The 23,705-nt window shown below is 56.9% G+C and overlaps 1 protein-coding gene across 1 annotated transcript in view; it reads left to right on the top strand.

The window, feature by feature from the left end:
* SS18L1 (SS18L1 subunit of BAF chromatin remodeling complex) overlaps positions 1-23,705 on the top strand; it is a 30,083-nt gene that overhangs the window by 2,010 nt on the left and 4,368 nt on the right. Inside the window, exons 2-10 of the mRNA XM_057528903.1 lie at positions 11,519-11,595; positions 12,103-12,187; positions 12,773-12,917; positions 13,435-13,632; positions 14,354-14,515; positions 14,687-14,791; positions 15,651-15,743; positions 21,774-21,893; positions 23,396-23,523. Coding sequence (XP_057384886.1) covers positions 11,519-11,595; positions 12,103-12,187; positions 12,773-12,917; positions 13,435-13,632; positions 14,354-14,515; positions 14,687-14,791; positions 15,651-15,743; positions 21,774-21,893; positions 23,396-23,523 — 1,113 coding nt within the window. The remainder of the gene's footprint in view (positions 1-11,518; positions 11,596-12,102; positions 12,188-12,772; positions 12,918-13,434; positions 13,633-14,353; positions 14,516-14,686; positions 14,792-15,650; positions 15,744-21,773; positions 21,894-23,395; positions 23,524-23,705) is intronic.

Consider the following 23,705-nt stretch of genomic DNA (forward strand, 5'->3'; position numbering starts at 1 on the left):
GATAGGGCTCGCAGTCTGTGTACTCACCTTGGTGTTTTGTCCGTAAATATACGTATCCGGGGCTCTTTTACTGGTGTCCTGAGAGGGCATGAGAGGTCCGTGTTCTACACTCTGTGTCCACAGCACGTGCTCATGCTCAGAGCATTGAGAAAAGCCAGGGGTTCCTTGGAAGCGTGCAGGGTAGTAAGAGAGCAAGAAGTATACTCTTGTCCTTAGAGTATGTTTGGATAGGCACCTGCCCGGCAAACTCCTACTCAGCCTTCAAGGCCCCACTGAAATGTCCCCTCCTCATGCCCCCTTGGCAGTCATGTGGTGAGTACAGCACTTTGACACATCACTTGGGCTCCCAGGTTTTCGTGTCGGTGACCTGTTCTTGTTGTGTCCCCAGGTTGGCACAGTGTCCGGCATAGTCAGTGTCTGGTACATGCTGGAGCATCTGTGACACTGGTTCCATTAGTGCAAGTGTTTGGGATAGGCAGTTGTATTCGCTTCCTGTGGTTGCCGTAACAGATTACCACAAACGGGGTAGTTTAAAACAGCAGAAATTAATTTTCTTACAGTTTTAGGGGCCAGAAGTACGAAGTCATGGTGTTGGCAGGGTTGGTTCCTTTCTGGGGTTCCAAGGGAGGATCTGTTCCAGGCTTTCCTCTGAGTTTCTGGGGTTTGCTGGCAGCCCTTGGAGCTCCTCGTCTAGCAGACGCGTTCCCCCCCACACCTCTGCCTCCATCTTCGTGTGGCCCCTCTTCCTGTGTGTGTGTCTGTGTCCAATTTCCCTTTTCTCATAAGGACACCAGTCACAAGATTTAGGGCCCACCCGAATCCATGTGACCTCAAATGTAAGTTGATTACATTTGCAAAGACCCTATTTCCAAATAAGGCCCTGATCACAGACGCTGGGAGTTAGGACTTGAACGTATCGTTTTGAGGGACACAGTTCAACTCGTAAAAGAGGATGCGTGGGGGAGGGGTGTACCAGACAAGGAGAATCAAGGAGCAGGGGTAGGAAGGGTCTCAAAGATTGAGGAAGTCTTGGGTGGTCCTGCCTTTGGTCTGCAGGGAGCAGGTACAGGCGCCAAAACTGGCGGGGCTGGGAGAGCCAGCCTGATCTGGGGCACCTGGGCTGCGTGCTCAGGTGGTTTTGCTTGTGGTGACCAAGCATAGCGTTAGTGCAGGTGTGACGCAGGTGAGAACCACAGGGGACGTGACTTTGCCAGAGGTCCTGAGGTGGAGGTGAGCGGTGTCTCAGCAAACTTCAGTGGCCCTGTAGCTGGCCAGCTGGCCTGCAGGCCGGAACCTGCCCTGCGCTCTCCCTGGTTTGGGACCAGAGGCCGTGCTCTGGGCACCACCGGTGGGGGTGGGGCTGCCGCTGTCTCCGCGGGCCGCGCAGCTGGGCTGGGGCACGTTGGAGGGGCCCCCGGGAGCGGGCCTCGGCTGGCGTGTGGGGGCCTCGTTGCCGCGTAGCACATAATAGTTGCTTAATAAATGTAAGTTTTATCGTTACTGTTTGTATTGGTTTCCTTGGTCGGAGAGCGGGAATGTTGGCTTGTCCCTCTGTACCCCCAGCACCTCGTGCAGGGGGAGACGGGCTCCACGGGAGCTGCGGGACCGGTGGGCAGCTGGTATGGGTCTGGCACGGGAGAGTGAGACCAACAGGGCGGCAGCCTGGCCCCCGCGTCCTCTGTGCCCAGGGGCAGGGGTGGGCGCACAGGGGTAAGGGATGGCCATCTGGGTTGCAGGGGGATGCCCTGTGCTCTCTCAGACCTGCAACTTCTCTTAAAGAATGTGGGACAGGGGCTTCCCCGGTGGCGCAGTGGTTAAGACTCCTCGCTCCCAGTGCAAGGGGCGCGGCTTCGAGCCCTGGTCAGGGAACTAGACCCCGCATGCATGCTGCGACTAAGGAGCCCATGTGCTGAGACTAAGGAGCCTGCCTGCCGCAACTAAGACCCGGAGCGACCAAATAAATAAATAAATATTAAAAAAAAAAAGAAGAAGAACGTGTGGGCTAATTCGTAAGGGCGGTAAATTGACCATTTAAAATATTCGAGCTGCCTTCACAGTTGAGGATGGCGTGGGCGCTCTGGGACGCCCACGAACTTGGCTAATGAACCATTTCTGAAAGCGCTTTCTCCCCAGTGAGCAGAACCTGGGAAGGGTCTCCAGGGATGGCAGTGATGGTGTCCCTTCACTCTGGTCCTTGGGGCCAGCCCTGGGGAGGGGCGGGGATGGGACCCGGGCCAGGGTGGTGCGCCTGAGCACACTTGAACCTGCCCTGTGGAGGCTCTGAGTGCAGCCCCTGCGGGTGGGGAAGTGTATTCTCCGGGAGGGAACAGCCACCGCCAGGCCTCTGTCCCCTCTGCCCAGTGAAACCTGGCACAGAGCCCTCCTGCAGGCGCTGCTCCAACGCAGGTGTTGCCCCGGGTGCCCTCTGGTGGACGATGGAAGCACCTGGGTAAGGTCCACCCATCCCTTCCTAAAGCAGTCGCCTGCCTCTTCCAGGGCTGTGTCTGTCTTCCAGAGTCTGGAGGCGGAGGGAGGGACCGCAGTCAGGGGCCCTGTGACACTCACTTGATGTATCCCCAACTGCCCGGCCCTCTGCCCCTAGCCTGTTCCCTGGGCCAGTGGTCAGGGCCTGGGCACCGGCCTCTGTGCTGGGAGTCACCTGCGATCCCCGGGCTACGAGTAGGAGCTGCCGTCCCACCCCCGAGTGAGGGGGGCCTGGTGCTGATGTCCCCAGGTCGCAGGACCTGGGCAGAGTCGGGCCAGCCTGGACCTCCTGATCTGTGGCGGGCACCACGACTGCGCACCCTGCCGTGTGAACGTGACGGGAGTCAAAAGGCTCCAGGGAGAAGGTGCTAGATGTTTTTGCCGCAAAGGCTCCAGAAACGTCGTGTCGGTCCTGAGCAGATGGGCGACCGCACCGGGGCTGCTCAGGGTTCTTCTTGTAGCAGTGGTGGAGGGCGGGCAGTGGGCCCTGGGATAAGGGTGAGGGTGGAGTCCCGTGGAGCTGGGGGGCGTGTTTTCCTGGGCTCAGATTCTCATTCGGCTGTGACAGCGCACAGCCCAGCCCCCTGCTGGGCTGCAGGTTCCTTGTTTAAAGGAGGATGACGTCGTCGGGTCCTCATGGTTGCGCTTGTGGTGAGACGTGACCGCCTGGCACAGGAAGGCACGTGACCTTGCAAGTGACGGTCTCAGCCTTTTGATCGGAGCCTTGACTGGAAGGATGAGTGGATTCTGAAGGGGAGGAGATTCCGAACCACAGGAAACCACCCCGAGTCCAGGGTCCTGTGAAGAGGCAGAGGGGGCGGAGTGGTGGTGACTGAGACAGGAGGTGGCCCCGCGTCGCTTGAGGAAGGTGGACGTGTGTTTGCAGTTGTGTCCACGTTAACGTGTCTTATCGCGTCCTTAGAGTCTTTGGAAGTTGAACACGTGTGTCACACACAGGTAGGACCACGAGGCGGGGGCCTCGTGGCGGGGGGGGAGTAACGTTTGGGGTTTTTTGAAACCCACACACCTGATTCACGGATTCTCCAATCAGGTAAATGTTCGAAGGGGTCCTGTCAGCGTCCGTGAGCAGAGTCTGCGGCGCCGGCGCCGCTCGTGCGTCCCCTGCGGTGGTGGCTGCCCGTGCACTGGGGAGGAGAAGCCCTGATCAGTTAGCAGCGCCCGCTCCGAGTGCTGCGGTGGGGAGAAGCCCTGATCAGTTAGCGGCGTCCGCTCCGAGCGCTGCGGTGGGGAGAAGCCCTGATCAGTTAGCGGCGCCCGCTCCGAGCGCTGCGGTGGGGAGAAGCCCTGATCAGTTAGCGGCGCCCGCTCCGAGCGCTGCGGTGGGGAGAAGCCCTGATCAGTTAGTGGCGCCCTCTCTGAGCGCTGCGGTGGGAAGAAGCCCTGATCAGTTAGCGGCGTCCGCTCGGAGCGCTGTGCTGGGGAGGAGAAGCCCTGATCAGTTAGTGGCGCCCGCTCTGAGCGCTGCCGTGGGGAGAAGGGTTCAGCCGCCTGGTGACGCTCACCCAGCTCTCCAGCTGGCCCCGGGCTTGTCCCTCTCGTGCCTCGGGTGGTTCCCAGGAATGATCTCACGTGGAGTCCACCCCATGTGTGGGGGGCATGCACTGTGGCCTTGTCTGTAGCTACAGAAGCCAGAGACTGACTGAGTACCACGTGTTTGTTCCATGGAATTCTCTGGAGCCTAGGAAACAATGAGGGGGGCATCTTTGTGGCTGAAACGGGACAGTCTCCAAGATATCAGGGAGGATGGGAGACCAACGGGATGGGAATGTTCCCTGTGTGCACACAGCGGAGGGGGAGGGGGCCGGGGGATGCTTCCAGAACGATCTGAGGTTGGCTGGAATGGCAGCCGAGGGTGGGAGGTGCAAGGCCCACCCTTCCCTTGGGGCTACCTGGACTTCAGCCCGTCCCACTTAAAGGGCAGCAACCTTTGTTAATTACAAAAACAGCCACAGGGAGGTTGTGAAGGGTCTTTCTGCCCATTGTGGGGTGACCTGAGCCCCCCTCAGCAGCAAGCCCCAGGGCTTCCAGGCCCCTCTGTGGCCCCTATTCCAGGGTTGTCATGAGGGGCCGCTCCCCCTTCAGAGATCCTCACCCAGGTTCCCCCGGTGACCCCAGCCCAGCCCTTTGTGGTCTCTAGGGCCCCCAGTCCCTCGCCCTCCCACTTCCCTGTCATCCTCACTCCCTCACCCACCCAGTCCGGACCCCACGTGTGGCGCCCGCAGCCCCAGACATGTCCCCTGAGCTGGGCCCTGTGTCCTTGCCTGCGTGTCCTCACGGCCAGGCAGGCCCACAGGCAGCGGAGCTCCCACGTCGGTCGTCAGTTCCCTCACAGCCGAGCCCAGTCCCTTGTAAAGCCTGTGGTCTATTGTCACAGAAACAGCAGCCAAGGAAGGACCCCCCCCGGGTCTGCGCCCGTGTTCCCGCCCCCACGGGGACCCTGGGCTTGGCTTCGTGATGCCCTGACCGCTGAGACGCCAGCCAGCACGACGGAGGCTTGGTGTGAGGCCTGTGCTTTCGGGCGCCCTCTCGGAGCCCTGAGGCCACCGGATGACCACGTGCAGAAGGAGGCCCCGAACTGACCCCAGTGCAGAGCCCACGTGCGACCCGCAGCAGACCCGCCCCGACAGCCCAGAATCACGAGCGCTAAGGAACTGGTGCTTTCACCACGGCACGTGGGGATGTTTGTGATGCAGCAGCGGGTAACGGATGCGCCCGTGTGTTGTGACCTTGGTCCCATCGGCCTCTGCAGTCAGCCCCGGCTGAGGTTCAGAAAGTCACCCTCTGTGCTGGGCACAGGACTCCCTGTCCCCCAGCTGCCCCACCGTTCCCCGTCTCCGACGTGCCACACCCTCTTCTCCAGGTTCCTGGAACTTTGTCTCCATTTTTGGACGTGCCGTGCTCCACCAGGCCTTTACCTGTGCTGTCCCCTCCACCTGGGCTGCCCTTCCTCTCGCCTCCGCCGGCGCGTTCCCGGTCAGCTTTCCAGCCACGGCCCAGACGCCATCCCTGGGTGCCCCCCGGGATGTCCGCTGCTAAAATCATGATCGACACGCTGCCGCCTTGTGGCACCAAGCAGACGTGTGCCCACGGCCATCTCTCCCCAGCTCCGGCCGCCTGCTGCCTGCTCCGCTGTGAGCGTGAGTGGGGTCTGGCCGCCTCTCCGTCGTGCTTGCCTGGGCCTAGGACAGGCCTTCAGAGGTGGGGATCTCACCACCACTCAGCGGCTGTGGCCCTCGATGCTGAGCTCCAGCTCCTCCAGATGGTGTGGCCACCGTCTCTGCTGTCTGCCCCCAGCATCCTCGCCTCCGGAGGCCCTGGGCCACGCCTGGCACTTGGGTTTCAGCCCTCAGGCTTCAGAGCCTTTCTCTGCGACGTCACCTGCCCCGTCAGCCCTGAATCTATAGAAAATCAGGCTTCCCAAGAGGACAAAGAGTGAGGGACGTGCCTTCTGGTGCAGGAATACACAGAATCACCTGTGAGAAAGCTCAGGCGACAGCAATAAGTACATGAAGAAGTAGATTGCTAATCCTCCCGTCAGCGTAAGTGGTGTCTTTATTTTTCAGCTATGTACTACGGATACACGTTTTTAGACACACACCAGGTAGAGAGAAGAGTAGGTAAGCCCCTGAACCCACCCAGCCCTGGCAATCCCAGACACTTTAAAATCACCTTTCACACGATGTTGTAAATCAACTATACTCCAATATTAAAGAAATAGAAAAAATGAAAAAATTAAGTAAAAAAATTTTAAAGATCAAAAAAAGAAACTTTAAAAAAAAATAAAAATAAAATCACCTTTTAAACGATAACAGTAACAAATGCCTCTTAGAAATTTCAGTGAACACAAATGCATATAAGAAATAAAATCTATATGTGTAATCTCCAATCTGGAGAGAGCCAGGGTTTCCCTCCTGTCACTTATTTCTCGTTTTTAGGTTAGATTAGGTTACTCATCAAAACCATGCCTGCACATAAAGAATCAAATAGTGCTGTGGAGCTTGTATTAAAAATTAGGGGTCATGGTTCCACCCCTGTGCTGTTTCCCACCTCCCAGCAGCACGCTCTGGCTCCCATCATCGCTAAACCAAGTGGCTACTTCTTGAATGCTTTTAGCTTTAAGCATTGTCTGTTGACTTAATCCACTCAGGCTGTGATAACAGAATACCATGGACATTCATTAGTCACAGCCAGGCGGCTGGAAGTCCGAGACCAAGGTGTGGTGGCAGAGTTGGTTCCCAGGGAGGACCTGCTCCCTGGCTAGCAGACCGTCATCTTCTCGCTGTCTTCACACAGCAGACCCAGGAAGCTCTGGTGTTGTCTCCTTGTCACAAGGACAGTGATCTCCTGATGGGGGCTCTACCCCCACGACCTCATCTAAACCTAATTACCTCCCAAAGGCCCCACGTCCAGGTGCCATCACATCGGGAGTTAGGGCTTCAACATAGGAGTTCTGGTGGGACAGCAAATACTCAGTCCATGACATTTGTTGGCCTCGCATGATGATGATGGAAAAAGGGGACTTGGCGCATTTGCATGCCCCTCCCCCACCACACACCTGTGCTCCCGTTGCCCCAGTATGGCTTCCTGGTGGTTGGGATTAGATTCACCTCTGGCTATGATGATATAACTGTTGTTCCATGCAGGATCACATGATCATTTTTCCTGCCCAGTCTTCTCCCTGGAGTTGGCAATCTCACTTTTTAAAAAAAAGTTAATTTATTTATTTTTATTTATTTATCTTTGGCTGCTTTGTTTCTTCGTTGCTGCTCACGGGCTTTCTCTAGTTGTGGTGAGCGGGGGCTACTCTTCGTTGCAGTGTGCGGGCTTCTCATTGTGGTGGCTTCTCTTGTTGCGGAGCAGGGTCTCTAGGCACGCGGGCTCAGTAGTTGTGGCACGTGGGCTCAGTAGTTGCGGCGCACGGGCTTAGCTGCTCCGCGGCATGTGGGATCTTCCCGGACCAGGGCTCGAACCCGTGTCCCCTGCATTGGCAGGCGGATTCTTAACCACTGCACCACCAGGGAAGCCGCCTCACTTTCTTTTTAATCACTTCTCACTAGTTTATCCCAGACTTTCTTCCAGCCATGGAAGCCTCCTCAGCTCAGGTAGTCTGTCAGTCTTTCTCCTCTGAAACGTCAGGTTATTCTTTTCAGAAAGTCCCCGTCAGAATTGGCTAATCCTTCCTCAGGAAACCTCTCTCAGGATGGGGTCATCCCTCCTCAGAAAGTCTCCCTCAGGGTGGATCATCTCCCCTCAGGAAGTCATCTTTAGGATCAGGTCATCTTTCCTCAGGAAGTCTCTCTCAGGGTCAGGTCATCCCTCCTCAGAATCTCCCCCACAGGATCGGGTCATGACTTCCGAAAGTCTCCCTCAGTGTCAGGCCATTCTCTTCAGGAAGTCTCCCTGGGGATTGGGTAACCCCTCTCAGGAAGTCTTTCCAAGGGTAGGGTTGTCCCTCCTTAGGAAGCCTCTGACTGATTTGGGCCATCCCTCTTCCGGAAGTCTCCCTCAGGGTCGGGTCATTCCTCCTCAGAAAGTCTCATTCAGGATCAGGTCATTCCTCCTCAGAAATTCTCCCTCAGGGTGGGTCATCTCCCCTCAGGAAGTCTCCCTCAGAATCAGGTCATTTCCCCTCAGAACGTCTCCCTCAGGGTCAGGTCACCCCTCTGCAGAAGTCTCCTTCAAGATCGGTTCATCCCTCCTCAGAAAGTCCCCTCAGATTTGCACCGTCCCTCCTCAGAATTTCTCCCACAGGATCAGGTCATCCATCACTCCTTTGAAATTCCCCCTCAGGATTGGGGTGTCTCCCCTCAGGAAGTCTCTCTCAAGTTCTGTTATCCCTCCTCAGCGTCTCCCTTAGGCTCCTGTCATCCCTCCTCTGGAAGTCTCTCGAGGATTTGGTCATCACTCAGGGGTTCCCGCTTTTGATCCTGTTGTCACTCCCGTAGAGTCTCCCTCGGAACTGGGTCATTGCTCCTTTGCTGCCCGAAGCTTCTATCCTGTGTGGAGGTGCTCAGTACTGTGGTGTTCACTCCATTCACTTTTAGAACCTTTCTGTGCCCCAGTGTGTTTGTCAAGCTGGGCCCTTTGAGAGAGAACCTTTCCATCTGGACGTTCACATCCTTCAAGTTCTGAGGAAAAGTCTTGAACAATTATTTTTGTTTTTTATACATTTTATTATTTATTTATTTATTTGGCTGCGTCGGGTCTTAGTTGCGGCATGCGGGGTCTTTCATTGTGGCGCGGATTCTTTGTTGTGGCGCACGGGCTGCTCTCTAGTTGTGGTGTGCAGATTTTTTCTCTCTCTAGTTGTGGCATGCGGGTTTTCTCTTCTCTGGTTATGGTGCACAGGCTCCAGAGGGCATGGACTCTGTAGTTTGCGGCACACGGGCTCTCTAGGTGAGGTGCGCGGGCTTACTTGCCCCACAACATGTGGGATCTTAGTTCCCAGACCAGGGATCGAACCCGCGTCCCCTGCATTGGAAGGCGGATTCTTTACCACTGGACCGCCAGGGAAGTCCCTTGCACAATTATTTTTGGATGACTTTCTTCCTTCCTGTCTTTCAGAAAGTCCTAGAAGAATTGTTTTTGGCCATTTGGATTGTTCTTCAATTTCATTACCCTTTCTGTTTTCTACATTGGTCTTTTGCTCCGCTGTCTAGGAGTTTTCTACTACTTCATGTTCCAACTCTTCTGTCGATTTTTTTGCTGTGGTCGATATATTTTAAATACCCCAGAGCTCTTTTTGTTCTCTGTTCTGTTTAATAGCGTCTTTAAAAAAAAAATAGATCCAATAACTTCTTTTATCTTTGAGAATATTAATAATAGTTGGGTTTTCTTTCTTTTTGTATTGTAAGTTTCCTTCTTGCATAATCTTCGTCTCCCCCAGCTTTTGGCCTCTGTCGCTGGTTTTGTTGGATCTAATTTACAGGCTTCCGGGAAACGCTGGTGCGGGTCACCCATCTGAGGTCTTGGCTAGAGGTGTCCCCCTGCTGTCGATGTCTGGCACTTTCCTCCCGGGCTGGTCATTTTCCCTGAATCCCCCCTTGGGGACTCCTGCCAGGTAGCTGTGGGGAAGGTCCCAGAGTCTCAACCCTCCCACGCCTGGTGGGTCCCCAGTGTGGGTCTGTGTCACATCCGGCACCCTGGCTTTTGCTAATTCAGTTCTTGCTCTTCCAGTTGCTTCCGCTTCTAGAATCCTGCTGCCTGCGCTGCTGTCTCAGCTGTGTTCACTTTGTCCTGGTGAAGGGTTACCGTTTTCATCGCTTTCCCACCAGCCAGGTCTGGGAGGGTTCGGACCTCAGCGCACACGCAGCCCGCCATCCTCCCCCCAGCGTGTCCTGGTCTTTTTTCCATAACTTCGCTGAGGGGAAGTTATGGAAGACTTCATCTCAGTGGAGTTAGTACCTTGCTTAAAAAAAAAATCCTAGCAGTGTAACATTTTCTCCTGCTTGTAAAAACTACGAAGATGTTCGTAATGTCTGGTTAACATCTCATCCTGTGGTTTCCTGTCATTGAGCATTTGGCGTCCCCCCTTTTTCGAGCTGACACGAGTGACGCTGAAATGGACATCCGTGCGTGCGGAGGGTGTGGCCTTGGGAGAGGACTCCTGCCGGGCATCGTGAGGCCGGGAGGTAGAGCCCGTGGAGCCTTTTTTTTTTTTTTTTTTTAAACTTTTTTTTTTTTTTTTAAATTTTATAGCTACTTTATTTATTTATTTATTTTATTTTTGGCTGTGTTGGGTCTTCGGTTCGTGCGAGGGCTTTCTCCAGTTGCGGCAAGCGGGGGCCACTCTTCATTGCGGTGCGGGGACCGCTCTTCATCGCGGTGCGCGGGCCTTTCACTTATCGCGGCCCCTCCCGTTGCGGGGCACAGGCTCCAGACGCGCAAGCTCAGTAGCTGTGGCTCACGGGCCCAGCTGCTCCGTGGCATGTGGGATCTTCCCAGACCAGGGCTCGAACCCGTGTCCCCTGCATTAGCAGGCAGATTCTCAACCACTGCGCCACCAGGGAAGCCCCCGTGGAGCCTTTTAAGGGTGGCTCTGAGAGGGAGAGGACATGGCCTTTGGTGGTTGTTTTCCTTTCTTAATTCACCTGGGGGAGTCTTCCTGGGCAAACGGCCGGGATGCCCATTCCCCCTGGGTTTGATCGCCTGCCTGTGGGTGGGCTCCACCGGCAGCCCCAGCCCACAGCGCCCTCTGGTGGTTCCCTGTCTCGGGCCGGCTCCTTGGCCAGGGTGGGAATGGCTGAACTTGGGCATCATCTCCGCAGTGGGGAGAAAACACTCAAGCATAGAGGAGGAGGTTATAACTAAAAAAAACCCGAACAAGGGAAATCAACCCTGAAGGCTCAGGGGCTGAGCGGGGAGGGAGAGGCGAGCAAGGCAGTGGCGGGGCAGGCCCTCGGCGCTTGGGTCCCCCCCCGCCGCCCCACGTCCCAGTGGGCAGTGTCCACGCCAGGCCTCCAGGCCGGCCATGTGCGGCCCCTCCCATGCTCCCACGTGACCTTCCTCCCCCTTCTGCGGCCTCTGTCCCCCCCGGTCTCCGCGGGCCGCCCAGGTTCTGTCGCCGAGTGGCCGTCCTGGAACAGCAGCTTCGTGGGTCTAGGAGATGCTCGCAGGGGTGCAGGTTGCCCCCCCCGCAGTCCCCACCGTGTGGCCGTGATTTGTGGGCCTCACACCCCAGACTCCGGGTCCACCCTTGCTGGACAGAAGCACCGGGGCCAAGGGCCCTAGAAAACGGGTCCTGCAGGCTGTGGGTTTCCTGTGCGGAGTGAGAACCCGGACTGGGGGCGCGGGGCGGTGCGGGGGGGAGGGATGGGCCCTGGCGCCTGCAGGGCTGCGTGCTTGGCACAGGGACGTGGAAAGTGCTCGGCCCTGCTGGCTGGGGCCGTGAGCGGGCAGTTCTGCTGACGGGCACCGCTGGGCCTCGTGAGCCGTGAGCCGGGGCTTGCGAGCCCCGCAGCGGGCCGCCCGCGGACGCACCGTGTCCCCCCGCTCACGTCTGCTTCTCCTTCAGATGCTGGACGAGAACCACCACTTGATCCAGTGCATCCTGGACTACCAGAGCAAGGGCAAGACGGCCGAGTGCACCCAGTGAGTGGCCGCGGCTGCCCGCGCCCCTCCCGGCCGCCTCTGGGCCTTGGGGGCCTGAGCGAGGGGGGCCTCGGGGTCAGCTAAGCTGCTGGGTCAGCTCCCCTGGGCGGCTCCCCGGGGAGAGGTGGGCAGGTTTGGAGGGAAGTGGGAGTGTGGGGGAGAGGGGACCACTGGGGGGCACAGGCTAGCCGCACCAGGGGACAGCAAGCTCCTCCAGGTGGGACCTCGTGTGACCCCAGGGCCGGGCACTGAGTGCCTCTGCAGGGGCTGGGTATCCAGTCAGCTCAGTGCCGGGTCCGCCTGAGGAGGCTCGTGCCCTGGCAGCCCCTCCTGTGTCCCCCGGGCCCCACCTCCCCCTGACCCGCCCCCCCCCATTCTCTGAACAGACCCGGTAGCCACTCCCCCTTGGCCACCAGGTCGGGGGTCTCCCCCCCCAATCCTGGACCGCAGAGCACTGGGCCGCCTGCCCGCGCACCCCCCTCCCCTCAGCCACCCCCTCGCCTGCAGGTACCAGCAGATCCTGCACCGGAACCTGGTCTACCTGGCCACCATCGCCGATTCTAACCAGAACATGCAGTCCCTGCTGCCCGCCGTGAGTGCCTGCCGCGGGGTGGGGGGCCCAGGTGTAGACAGCGTTGTCCAAGCCTTCGGGGCTGCTCTCTGGTCCAGACCTGGGAGGTGAGGTTGCCAGGGGGTCACTGGTAAGCTCCATCTCCCGTCTGCCTCCTGTGATCAGAGGTGGGCTTGGGGGTGTGGGGGGAGCGCCCTGGGAACCTGGTGCTGAGGCACAGGACAGGCTGTGCAAGGGCCCTGGGGCACAGGGGGTGTGAGGGCCAGAGACGGCTGGCCAGCTGAGACCAAGAGGGGTGGGGAGGGGTGTGGGCAAGGTGAGGTGGACGCAGCTCCCTGAGTCCCAGGAAAGGGGGGCCCGGCTTTGAACCTCCAAGTGTGTGTTGATAGCCTGGGGAACACTTGGCATAGCATTTCCGTCTTGGCCTGAGGTGTCCGGGCCGGCTGTCAGCAGCGTCCAGCTGCGTGAGGGCGGTGTCCCACCCTGGAGGTGATGGCCGGCGGCCGTGGAGTATGGCTGTGGGTCTCAGGGCGGCTGAGGCCCAGGAGCGGCTCCTGGTGGCCCTTCTCCACGCTAACCCTCTCGGTGCCCTTCCCGCTGCCACAGCCGCCAACCCAGAGCCTGGCGCTGGGCCCCGGAGGGCTGTCCCAGAGCGGCTCGGGCCAGGGCCTGCACTCGCAGGGCAGCCTCAGTGACGCCATCAGCGCGGGCCTGCCACCATCCTCCCTCATGCAGGCCCAGATCGGCAACGGTGAGCAGCCCTGGGCGCGCTGGGCTCTGGGTTGGTTCCGGGGAACAACGGGGTCACCAACTGGACTCCCGGGTGGCCGGCCCCCGCGGTGGGGACCCTCTCCTACCGGAGGCCCTGCTGCAGGCGCACGTGCTCAGGGTGACACGCGGAGGGATAAGGCCCTTATTCCAGGTCCCCTGCGAACTGGGGCTGCGTCACCTCAGAGCGCGGGCTTCCGTGTGGGGCTCCTGTCCTTGGGTTGAGAACCGCCACTAGCCGTCGGGAACCATTGATAAAGGTAACAGGGAACAGGTGGCCCCTCTGCGCGCTCAGCACGTGTGTGCATTTCCTGGTCACGCGCCCGTGTCCCTCGCTCGTTGCGCCCTTGACCATGGTCAGCCTCCCTCCCCACAGCCGCGTGAAGGAAGCTGGCCCGGGGGCGGGGGGGGGGGCCCTAGTGCGAGGCCAGGGCTGCCGTCAGAGGTGGTCTTTGGTGGGTTTCAGCCCACCCGCCACCACCCCCCCCCCGCCCTGGCAGGTCCGAACCACGTGACCCTGCAGCAGACGGCGCAGAGCACGCTGCCCACCACCTCCATGAGCATGTCCGGCAGCGGCCACGGCTCGGGGCCCGGCTACAGCCACTCGGGACCGGCCTCGCAGAGCATCCCCCTGCAGGGCCAGGGCGCCATCAGCAGCTACGTGTCCCGGGCCAACATCAACATGCAGTCCAACCCAGGTACCGCCCCCAGAGGCCCCGCCCCCCTCCAGCGCAGGCCAGTGTGGTCCCCGGGGCCACCCTCCTCGGGCTGCTCCCAGGGCGGCCTGGGGGGGGGGCTCTGAGGAGGGGCGGCGCCATCGCACAGGAGTGGGAGGCTGAGGGGAGGTGGGGCTGCGGGGCCTTGAGCACTTGGGAAGCGTCAGGGCCCAACTGGGGTGTCCCACGAGAGTCAGACGCACTGGGGTTCAAAAGCTTAGAACAGAAAAAGAGCATGTGAAGTATCTCCTTAGCTCTCGCTACGTTAATTACATATTGAAAACAATCTAGTTTGGATATATTGAGTCAAATAAAATGTCACTGAAATAGATTTCCCCTGTTTCTTTTCATTCTGTGACGTGGCTCATGACGTCCCCTGTGCTGGACGGTGCTGCCCTGGGGGGTCCCGAGCAGGGGTGGCAGGAAAGGACAGGCAGGCGGGGCCCCCACCGGAGCCTTCGAGGCCCGAGTCTCGGGGGAGGGCGAGGCGATAGGCTCCTCTGGGACCAGCCTTGGGGAGTTAGGGGTGTGGGGGCCGGCATTTCACATTTTATGAGTTGCCCAAAGGCGCCTTGTTAGGAAGGGAGGCGTGGCCTCGCGGGGTGGAGCTTCACAGGCCCAGCCCGGGAGGAGGGCTCAGGCGGGTCTGCGGGGTGCCGCCCGGGAGCTTCTTGGGTTACGCGGGGTCTGTCGTGTCCCCCAGTGTCCATGATGCACCAGCAGGCAGCCTCGTCCCACTACAGCGCGGCACAGGGCGGGAGCCAGCACTACCAGGGCCAGTCCATGGCCATGATGGGCCAGAGCGGGCAGGCGGGCAGCATGATGGGGCAGCGGCCCATGGCGCCCTACCGGCCCTCCCAGCAAGGTGAGGCCCCGCCCCCGGTGCAGGGAACCGGTGGGGGAGGGTCAGTGTGTGCAGTGCGTGGGGCAGGCCTCCCCGTGTCCCCTGGGCGGGCCTGGTGGAGTGTCCTCTGATTGGGGGCCCGGTGGGGAGGTTCTGGGGCTCGGGGAGGTGACGTCCGGCGCTCTCCCCTAGGCTCGTCCCAGCAGTACCTGGGCCAGGAGGAGTACTACGGCGGCGAGCAGTACGGCCACGGCCAGGCCGCCTCGGAGCCCATGAGCCAGCAGTACTACCCTGACGGTGAGGCTGCAGTGGCTTCCATCCACTGCTCCCTGCTCGTCCCCAGTTCAGACCCCAGAGCCCCCGACATCCGCCAGCAAAGCACCCGGAGTCCCCTTTGCGGGTGGGTGTCTGGTCTCTGCTGAGAGGAGCTTCCGGCACTGGCCGCCCTGGGGCTGGGTGCGCAGTCCTCTGGATGGACATAAGCGTCCTGAGGATGGACACGAGCTCGTTGTGAGATGCTTTCGGGAAGGTGACAAACCTGAGCCGACTGTCTGTCTCGTAACACTCCCCTCCCAGCTGCTCCGTTACAACTTCTGCAGCTTATTTTACTTTTCCGTGTCACCTTTCAGGCATCTTTAAATGGCCCCAGGATTTGTGGAGGTGGCGTTTAACATGGCCGCGGAGGACGGGTGGGATTTGGGGAGGACCCCCCCCAGGCAGGGGCGCGTGAGCAGGTCTGGCGCCGGGGAGGTGGCCAAGACCGGGGCAGGGCCAGCCGTGGCCCCTCTGTGTGATGGTGGCCGGGCCTCACGAGGTGTCACACACTCTGAAGGGAGCCGGCGGGGGGACGGTGACCGTGTAGCGACATTACGAGCTGACGTCCACGTGCGTGTCGCGCGTCGGGCGCCGAGTACGCTCTGTAAACCGTGGCTCGATGGTCCTCACGCTGCCCGAGGAGCAGGTGGCCGTCTGCACTTTAAAGTAAGGGGACCGCGGCTGCCAGACGGCAGGAAGTGCCCCCGGGGGTTCCGTCTAGGGAAACCAGACCGCGCCCAGCACCGGGGTCTCCTGACCCGACGGCTGAGTTCACGTGGTCGCTCCTGGGTCTGGGCAGCCGGGGCCTCCGCTGACTGCAGGGCACCCCGTTTGCTTGCAGGACATGGCGATTATGCCTACCAGCCGGCGTCCTACACGGAGCAGAGCTACGACCGGTCGTTTGAGGAGTCCACGCAGCACTACTACGAGGGCGGTAAGGCGGCCGGGCCTCGGGTTCCGGGCCCGACAGGCGCGGGGCGTATGGAGATGGGGGCCAGGCGCCGATAAAGCCGCCGAGGCGACGTCACCAAACACGGATTTGGGAAGAAGCAGGCATAGTCGGTTCTCACACGGTTCTCGGGTGCGGGGACTTCCCACCGCCCCAGGGGCCCCGAGAGGAGAGGAGCCATTAAGCTCACAGCGTGGCGTGGTCCTGGGCCTTGGTCTGGACGTCAGGATTGGGGACAGTGGCAAGGCTGCCAGGGGCCCGGAGAGGAAAAGACAGATGATACGTACAGAACAGGTGACTTGAAAATGTGACTTTTGGGGTGACTTTTTTTAAGTTGTAAAAAACGTAAGATTTACCATTTTAACCATTTTTAAGTGCACAGTTCAGCGGCACTAAGCACATTCACGTTGTGCGACCACCATCACCACATCATCTCCAGAACCTTCTCGTCTTCCCAAACTGACACTCTGTCCCCAATAAACACTAACTCCCCACTTCCCCTCCTCAACCCCTGCTCCCCTCCCCCTCCAGGAAAGCGGGGCTCAGCCTCCTCCACGGGAGGGGCCCCCGCCTGCCTCGTGTGCTGCTTCCCAGGACAAGCTTGTTGAAGTCTGAAGTGCAGAGTTCTGTACCCTGGCTTTGGGTTACGTACGCTTGTCTTTCATAATTGATGAGTTTGCTAAAACATTCAGTGACTTCTATTAAGGCACGTGTGGCACGTGGCACAGTTCCCTCCTGGACCTGGAAGCATTTTGTTCCACCTTGTTGATGAGCCCTGCACGTGTTAACACGGTACCGGCCATCGCAGCGGGTGGCCTGCCGGGTCTTGTTTAGGGTGAGAGGTGCGGGGGGGAGTTTGCTTTGAGGGGAACTGGGCACATGAGTGGCCTGCGGCCCTGAGAAGGGCAGGGTGTTGGGTGGGAGCAGTAAGGGGGTAGCCTGAAGCCAACACAAAGACCTTTCTAGTAATTAGATTTGCCCCCCAGCAGGATGGGGAACCTTGAGGGGCACGGGGGGCTGGTCCTGGGGCTGTGCACAGGAGGTGGTATCTGGCAGGAGCCCTGTGGGGTCCCCGGAATGAGAGGACCAGTGTCAGGAAGGGGCCGGGGCGTGGCCAACCCAGCCGAGCAGGACACTGTTGCTGTCGGGGCCACTGCAGAGGAGACCTGGAAGTCCTGACGGCATTTGCTGTCCGTGAGGTTTGCAGGAGCAAAGGCTGGACAGAGCCGGGTCCGCTGTGACACGTCCAGGGCGCTTCTGTGGCACGTTCCCCCGGGTCGTGCCAGATGTACAGGACCAGGGTGTCTGGGTGCCGCCTGCTGCATAAAACAAAGGGCGCTAAGAGCACCCACACTGTAAACAGCCTCTGGAGAAATACCTGGGACAGCGGTGGAGATGATGCGGCCGGGCAGGGGAGGGGGCCTTCCTCCCCGGACCTGTTGAAGCCAGACTTGGTTTGTTTTTTTATTTCTGAATCGCCCATTTAGAAGTCAAAGTTACTGAAAATCAAAGCACTAACCCTGTGGCCGCCCAGCCCCACCCACGGCCCCCAGTCCTGGGGTTGCAGCACCGCTGTTTGGGGCGTTTCTCCCCATGGCGATGGTGACTGTGATTGGGCGTTTGGATGGTGGGGACGGCTCCGCCCCAAACGGCTGCCACGCAGGTCCCTGAGGCTCATCCTTGCTTGGCGACGAGGTTGTATAGACGGGTCAGTCACCCTTGTGCATTAGCGCCTCTGGCTGTTCTACGGCCACGTTCCTGCCATGTTTAATGACAACACCAGCCTCTTCTTTCACAAATAAGTGGTTCCTTCTTTCACGGCCACGTCACAGAATGTTGCAAGATTCTTAAAGATAGAAACAAATAAAAAGGAGAGGAAAAACAAGAGACGTCGTTGTACCTGCCAGTGGCGGAGGGAAGGCCCTGGAGCCGCCGTCGCTGTCCCAGGCTGTTCTAGGAAGAGCAGTCTGGGCTCCCCAGCTCTGCTGCTCCCACGAAACCCTCCTGAGAATCGCTCAGGCTTGTTCAAAGAAGTCCTGCCTCTCCCCTTTCAGAGTTGTCCATACAGGTCCGTCTTCTGCTGGGATTTGGCCCCGGGGCCAAGAGAAGGTTTTTCTGGGTGCGTGAGAGTTGTGTCGGCTTCTCATCCCCTGCACACCTGCTGTGTCTAGGCCACGGCGGCTGCTGCTGTGAATTAGCTCCTTTACCCGTTATCCTAGAAAGAGAAAAGGGGCTGTAAGACATGAGAATATGCAGGCTGACCCCAAAACTCTGAAACCCTGGAGAAAACCTGCCAAGTCTCTGATGAATTTCTCCGATGCGTTTCTCACAGACAGTGAACCTGGGTCTCCACTGGTCACTGACGGCCTCCTCGGCCGTCGGCCATCCCATCGGCCGTCCCATCGGCCATTGTTGCTGGGACTGGGCATGGTTGTGAGGAGGGAGCAGCTGTCAGGGTGTTTCCTTAGATGGTGACCAATCAGAAAACCCAGCAGATTCCTCAGAGCCCACCTTGGAGAAGAGCTCGCCTGCGCTGTAGAGCGTGTGTTCCTTCGTTGTTCTGCGCAGCTGGAAAGTGCATTTCCTTATAGGGTTTTAAGCCTTTCTACATGAATTCGCTCTCAATGAAGCTGTTATTTTAAAATGTACGTTATCAGGATCCCAGTTTTAAAATACTTATATTTCACTGGACTTCCCTGGTTGGTGCAGTGGTTAAGAATCCGCCTGCCAATGCAGGGGACACGGGTTCGAGCCCTGGTCTGGGAAGATCCCACATTCTGCAGAGCAGCTAAGCCCGTGTGCCACAACTACTGAGCCTGCGCTCTAGAGCCCACATGCCGCAACTACTGAGCCCACGTGCTGCAACTACTGAGCCCGCATGCCACAACTACTGAGGCTGCGCTCTAGAGCCCGTGAGCCACAACTACTGAAGCCCGTGTGCCTAGAGCCCGTGCTTCGCAACAAGAGAAGCCACCGCAGTGAGAAGCCTGCGCACCGCAACGAAGAGTAGCCCCTGCTTGCCGCCACTAGAGAAAGCCCGCGTGCAGCAACAAGGACCCAACACAGCCAAAAATAAATAAACAATAAAATAAAAATTTTTTTAATGAAAAAAATCTATAAAAAACTTAATTAACTAAGAACAAAGACAAGAACAAGAAAACCACAAGCGGCCCTCCTTTCCGGGCTGTCTGGCGCCACAGGGGGTAAACACCCCGGGTCCCCTCGCCCCGCCTGCTCCTGCTGGAGGACGGGGTCTCACGCAGAAGAAGACCCACACTCTGCGCTTAAAGGCCAGGCACCGTGGTTTTGAAGAAAACGATGAAACTAAACTTAAATTGGTCTTCTTATAAAGGTGTTTTGAAAACGGAATGGAATTTAGTCTCTACACCAATCTAAAACTCTTAAGACCTGCATTAGGAAGACTTCATAACAAGATTTTTTTTTTTTAATAGCTACTTTATTTATTTATTTATTTTTGGCTGTGTTGGGTCTTCGCTTCGTGCGAGGGCTTTCTCTAGTTACGGCAAGTGGGGGCCACTCTTCATCGCGGTGCGGGGACCGCTCTTCATCGCGGTGCGCGGGCCTTTCACTATCGCGGCCCCTCCTGTTGCGGGGCACAGGCTCCAGACGCGCAGGCTCAGTAGTTGTGGCTCACGGGCCCAGCTGCTCCCTGGCATGTGGGATCTTCCCAGACCAGGGCTCGAACCCGTGTCCCCTGCATTAGCAGGCAGATTCTCAACCACTGCGCCACCAGGGAAGCCCCATAACAAGATTTTTATTTATTTATTTTTAAAGTTTTATTTAAATATAGTTGATTTACAGTGTTGTGTTTCAGCTGTACAGCAAAGTGATTCAGTTATACACACACACACACACACACACACACATATATATATTCTTTTTTTAGGTTCTTTTCCATTACACGTGTAGAAAGATTTTTAAATGGTTGTTAATACTCCCTCAACTGTTGGTAATTATTTGGTAATATGTTTACTGCTCTCCCAAATTATTTTCTTACCATGAGCTTTCTTCCAAAATGAGGCTTTTAGCACGGGTGCTGGCTGGCTAGTTAGATTTTTGAAAATGAGAATTAAGCCATTTTCTCTGGGAAAAGAAAAAGTAAGTGAACCTAAAACATCTGGGACTGTACCCACATACAGATGCAGAGCACAGGGGCAAACGTCTGCCTCTTTTCATTCATAAAGTCACTGGAAAACACATTACAGGTCTGAGCTGGAACCCTGGCTTGCACGTTTGCCAATAAAACGAGGGTGTCCCAAAACTTCTGGGGTCCCTTTGAACTGTGGGGATCATACGGCCTTTCCCTGTGTCTGTGTCCAGATCTCCTTCTTCTTATAAGGACATCAGTCACTGGATTAGGGCCCACCCTAACCTTGTACGACCTCCCTTTACATTTGCGAAGACCCTATTTCCAAATAAGGTCACAGGTTCCTGGGGTCAGGACCTCAACAGCTCTTTTGGGGGACACAGTTTACCCACAACACTGGTATTGGTCTTTGTCTTAATTGCATTAACCTCTTCACTTTGGCGATATATTTGTATTTCTATAAGATAGTAAGAGAAAGTATTGTATTGGCCAAAAAGTTCATTCGGTTTCCCTGTAAGATGACTCTAGTAGCGCTTAGCTGTCTTTAACTTCATTTGAAACAATTTTGTTAGATTGTATGTGACAGCTGTCATATCTGTGCATTTAAAAAAAAAATCAAAACTGGTGAATTTTTGTGTAGCCATTTTAATATTGAAGATGGAAGGAAAAAAAGCAACATTTTTGGCCTGTTATGCTTTGTTGTTTCAAGAAAGGTAAAAACGCAACCAGAATGCAAAAAAAGATTTGTGCAGTGTATGGAGAAGGTGCTGTGACTGATCGAACGTGTCAAAAGTGCTTTGCGAAGTTTCATGTGGAGATTTCTCGCTGGACGATGCCCCACGGTTGGGTAGACCAGTTGAAGTTGATAGCGATCAAATCAAGACATTAGTTGAGAGCAGTCAACGTTATAACACGCGGGAGATAGCCAACATACTCAAAATATCCAAATCAAGCTCTGAAAATCATTTGCACCAGCTTGGTTATGTTAATCGCTTTGATGTTTGGGTTCCACGTGAGTTAAGCGAAAAAAACCTTCTTGACTATATTTCCTCTTGTGATTCTCTACTTACACGTAACCAAAACGTTCCGTTTTTAAAACAAATTGTGACGGGCGATGAAAAGTGGATACTGTACAGTAATGTGGAACGGAAGACGATAATGGGGCAAGCAAAATGAACCACCAACAACCACACCAAAGGACGGTCTTCATCCAAAGAAGGTGAAGTTGTGTATATGGTGGGACTGGAAGGGAGTCCTCTATTATGAGCTCCTTCCAGAAAACCAAACGATTAATTCCAACAAGTACTGCTCCCAATTAGACCAACTGGAAGCAGCACTCGACAAAAAGCATCCAGAATTAGTCAGCAGAAAATGCATAATCTTCCATCAGGATAATGCAAGACCCCATGTTTCTTTGATGACCAGGCAAAAACTGTTACAGCTTGGCTGGGAAGTTCTGATTCATCCGCCGTATTCACCAGACATTGCGCCTTTGGATTTCCATTTTTTTCGGTCTTTACAGAATTCCCTTAATGGAAAAAATTTCAATTCCTTGGAAGACTGTAAAACGCAACTGGAACAGTTCTTTGCTCAAAAGGATAAAAAGTTTTGGGAAGATGGAATTATGAAGTTACCTGGAAAATGGCAGAAGGTAGTGGAACAAAACGGTGAATACGTTGTTCTATAAAGTTCTTGGTGAAAATGAAAACTGTGTTTTATTTTTACTTAAAAACTGAAGGAGCTTTTTGGCCAACCCAATATAATAAAATAATTTGAATTGTTGTGGAAAAGAAGAGGTACTGGAGCAGTGGACTCGGTCTAGGGAACCCAAAGCTGTCCATGCCTCGAGGGACAGCGGAGCTGCCATTGCTCTCTGGAAATGAGCTCATGTCTCCTTCCCTCTGCAGGAAACTCACAGTACAGCCAGCAGCAGGCGGGGTACCAGCAGGGCACAGCCCAGCAGCAGACGTACTCCCAGCAGCAGTACCCCAACCAGCAGAGCTACCCCGGGCAGCAGCAAGGCTATGGTAAGCGGTTGGGGGGGCCATCACAGGAACGCGGTCATTCAGTGGGCGCCCAGCAGGCTTCTTATTTTGGAACAGTTGTAGATTTCTGGAAAAGCTGTGAGGAAAACTGAGAGTCCTCCCACTCCGGTTAACCTCATCCATTACCGGGGCCCTGTGGTCACAGCTAAGAAACCAACGTTGGTGCGTGGCCGTGGACTGAACCAGTTTCTTCGGATCTCACTGGCTCTCCCGCATGTCCTTCTCTGTCCGGGACCAGTTCACGATCCCACATGACATCAGCCCCACAGCTCCTTGGGCTGCGAGTACTGAGTTCCTCAGACTTTCCTCATCCCTCTGGACCTTGGCACTTTTGAGGAGGGCTGGGCAGGCACTTCCTAGATGCCCCCTCAGGTTGGGTTTGTCTGGCCTGGGTTCTGAGTTTTGGAAAGAAGACCACGGCGAAGTGCCTTTGCGTCCCCTCCTGTGGGCATGACTTGCCTCCGTTGAGTATGGCCTTGGTCACATGGTCAAGGGCGTCTGCCAGGCCTCCCCAGTGTCGGGCTTCCTTCCCTCTCCTCCTCCAGACTCTGGTGTCACTGGGTCCAGCCCCACTAGGGGGGGCACTGTGTACATCAGGGGTCCCCAACTCCCAGGCCGTGGACCAGTACCGGTCCGCGCCTGTTAGGAGCCAGGCCGCACAGCGGGAGGTGAGCGGCGGGCGAGTGAGCGAGGCTTAATCTGCTGCCCCCCATCGCTCCCCATCACTCTCATTACCGCCTGAGCCATTCCCCCCTCCCCCTGCCGTCCGTGGAAAAATTGTCTTCCATGAAACCGGTCCCTGGTGCCAAAAAGGTTGGGGACGGCTGGTCTACATAGATTGTTTGGAATTCTTCTGTAGGGAAGATGGGTCTCTTCTCCCCCATTCACTTAGTTATTGATCGTTTATTTATATTGGTAGGTGCTCACGGGTATTGATTTTACACACTGAGTTACAATCCAAACTTCTTTATTTTATTGTTCAAACCGTCTCAGCCCTGCCTCTTGGGAGCTCAGGTTGGTGCCTGTGGCCCTTGGACGTGCCCCATCCTTTTGGCTTTGAGCACTTTCTTCTTTCTGGGACCACAGTGTTTCCCCTGCCCCAGCCCCAGAAACAGCCAATTTTGGAAAAAACCCTCGGCCTTTGTCAGTTTCTCCTAAACCATCTACTTAGGCTCCGGAGGCACGATTACCGTCTCGCGCGTGTTTTCACCATTTGCTGTGTGTTTGACTCTCGTGTTTACAGTGACCACCGTGACTGGTGTAAACTGGTCCCAGGAAGCAGGCCCGGGGCGCTGAGAGCGGCCCCCAGGCTCCGTCCGGGTGGGGGTGGGAGCACAGCTACGACCCACGCGGGACTTGGCGCAGCCGCCAGCTGTGGCGCTTTCACTGCACGGGTTTAACGTGGAGGGAGAACGGGTGCTGGCGTCAGGGGCTCGGGGGGACGGGGGCACGGGGTGGTCTCACGGCTCCCGCATGTGTTCTAGGGCCTGCCCAGGGCGCCCCCTCGCAGTACTCGAGCTACCAGCAGGGACAAGGCCAGCAGTACGGAAGCTACCGAGCGTCTCAGACGGGCCCGTCCGCCCAGCAGCAGCGGCCTTACGGCTACGAGCAGGCAAGCCTTCTGCGCGTTTCCAGGCTCGCGGCCCCCGTGTGCGTGAGACGTGACAAAGGTTTCCCCTGTGGCCAAGAGAAACAATAACACAGGGTGACCTGGCTCCCAGGGTCCCTCCAGGATGTTAATTCTCTGAGCCTGTAAGGTTTTTAACCTCTTTGGTCAGACACAGCTGGCTCTTT

Source organism: Balaenoptera acutorostrata, chromosome 15, assembly GCF_949987535.1.
Source record: "Balaenoptera acutorostrata chromosome 15, mBalAcu1.1, whole genome shotgun sequence".
Classification (NCBI taxonomy): domain Eukaryota; kingdom Metazoa; phylum Chordata; class Mammalia; order Artiodactyla; family Balaenopteridae; genus Balaenoptera; species Balaenoptera acutorostrata.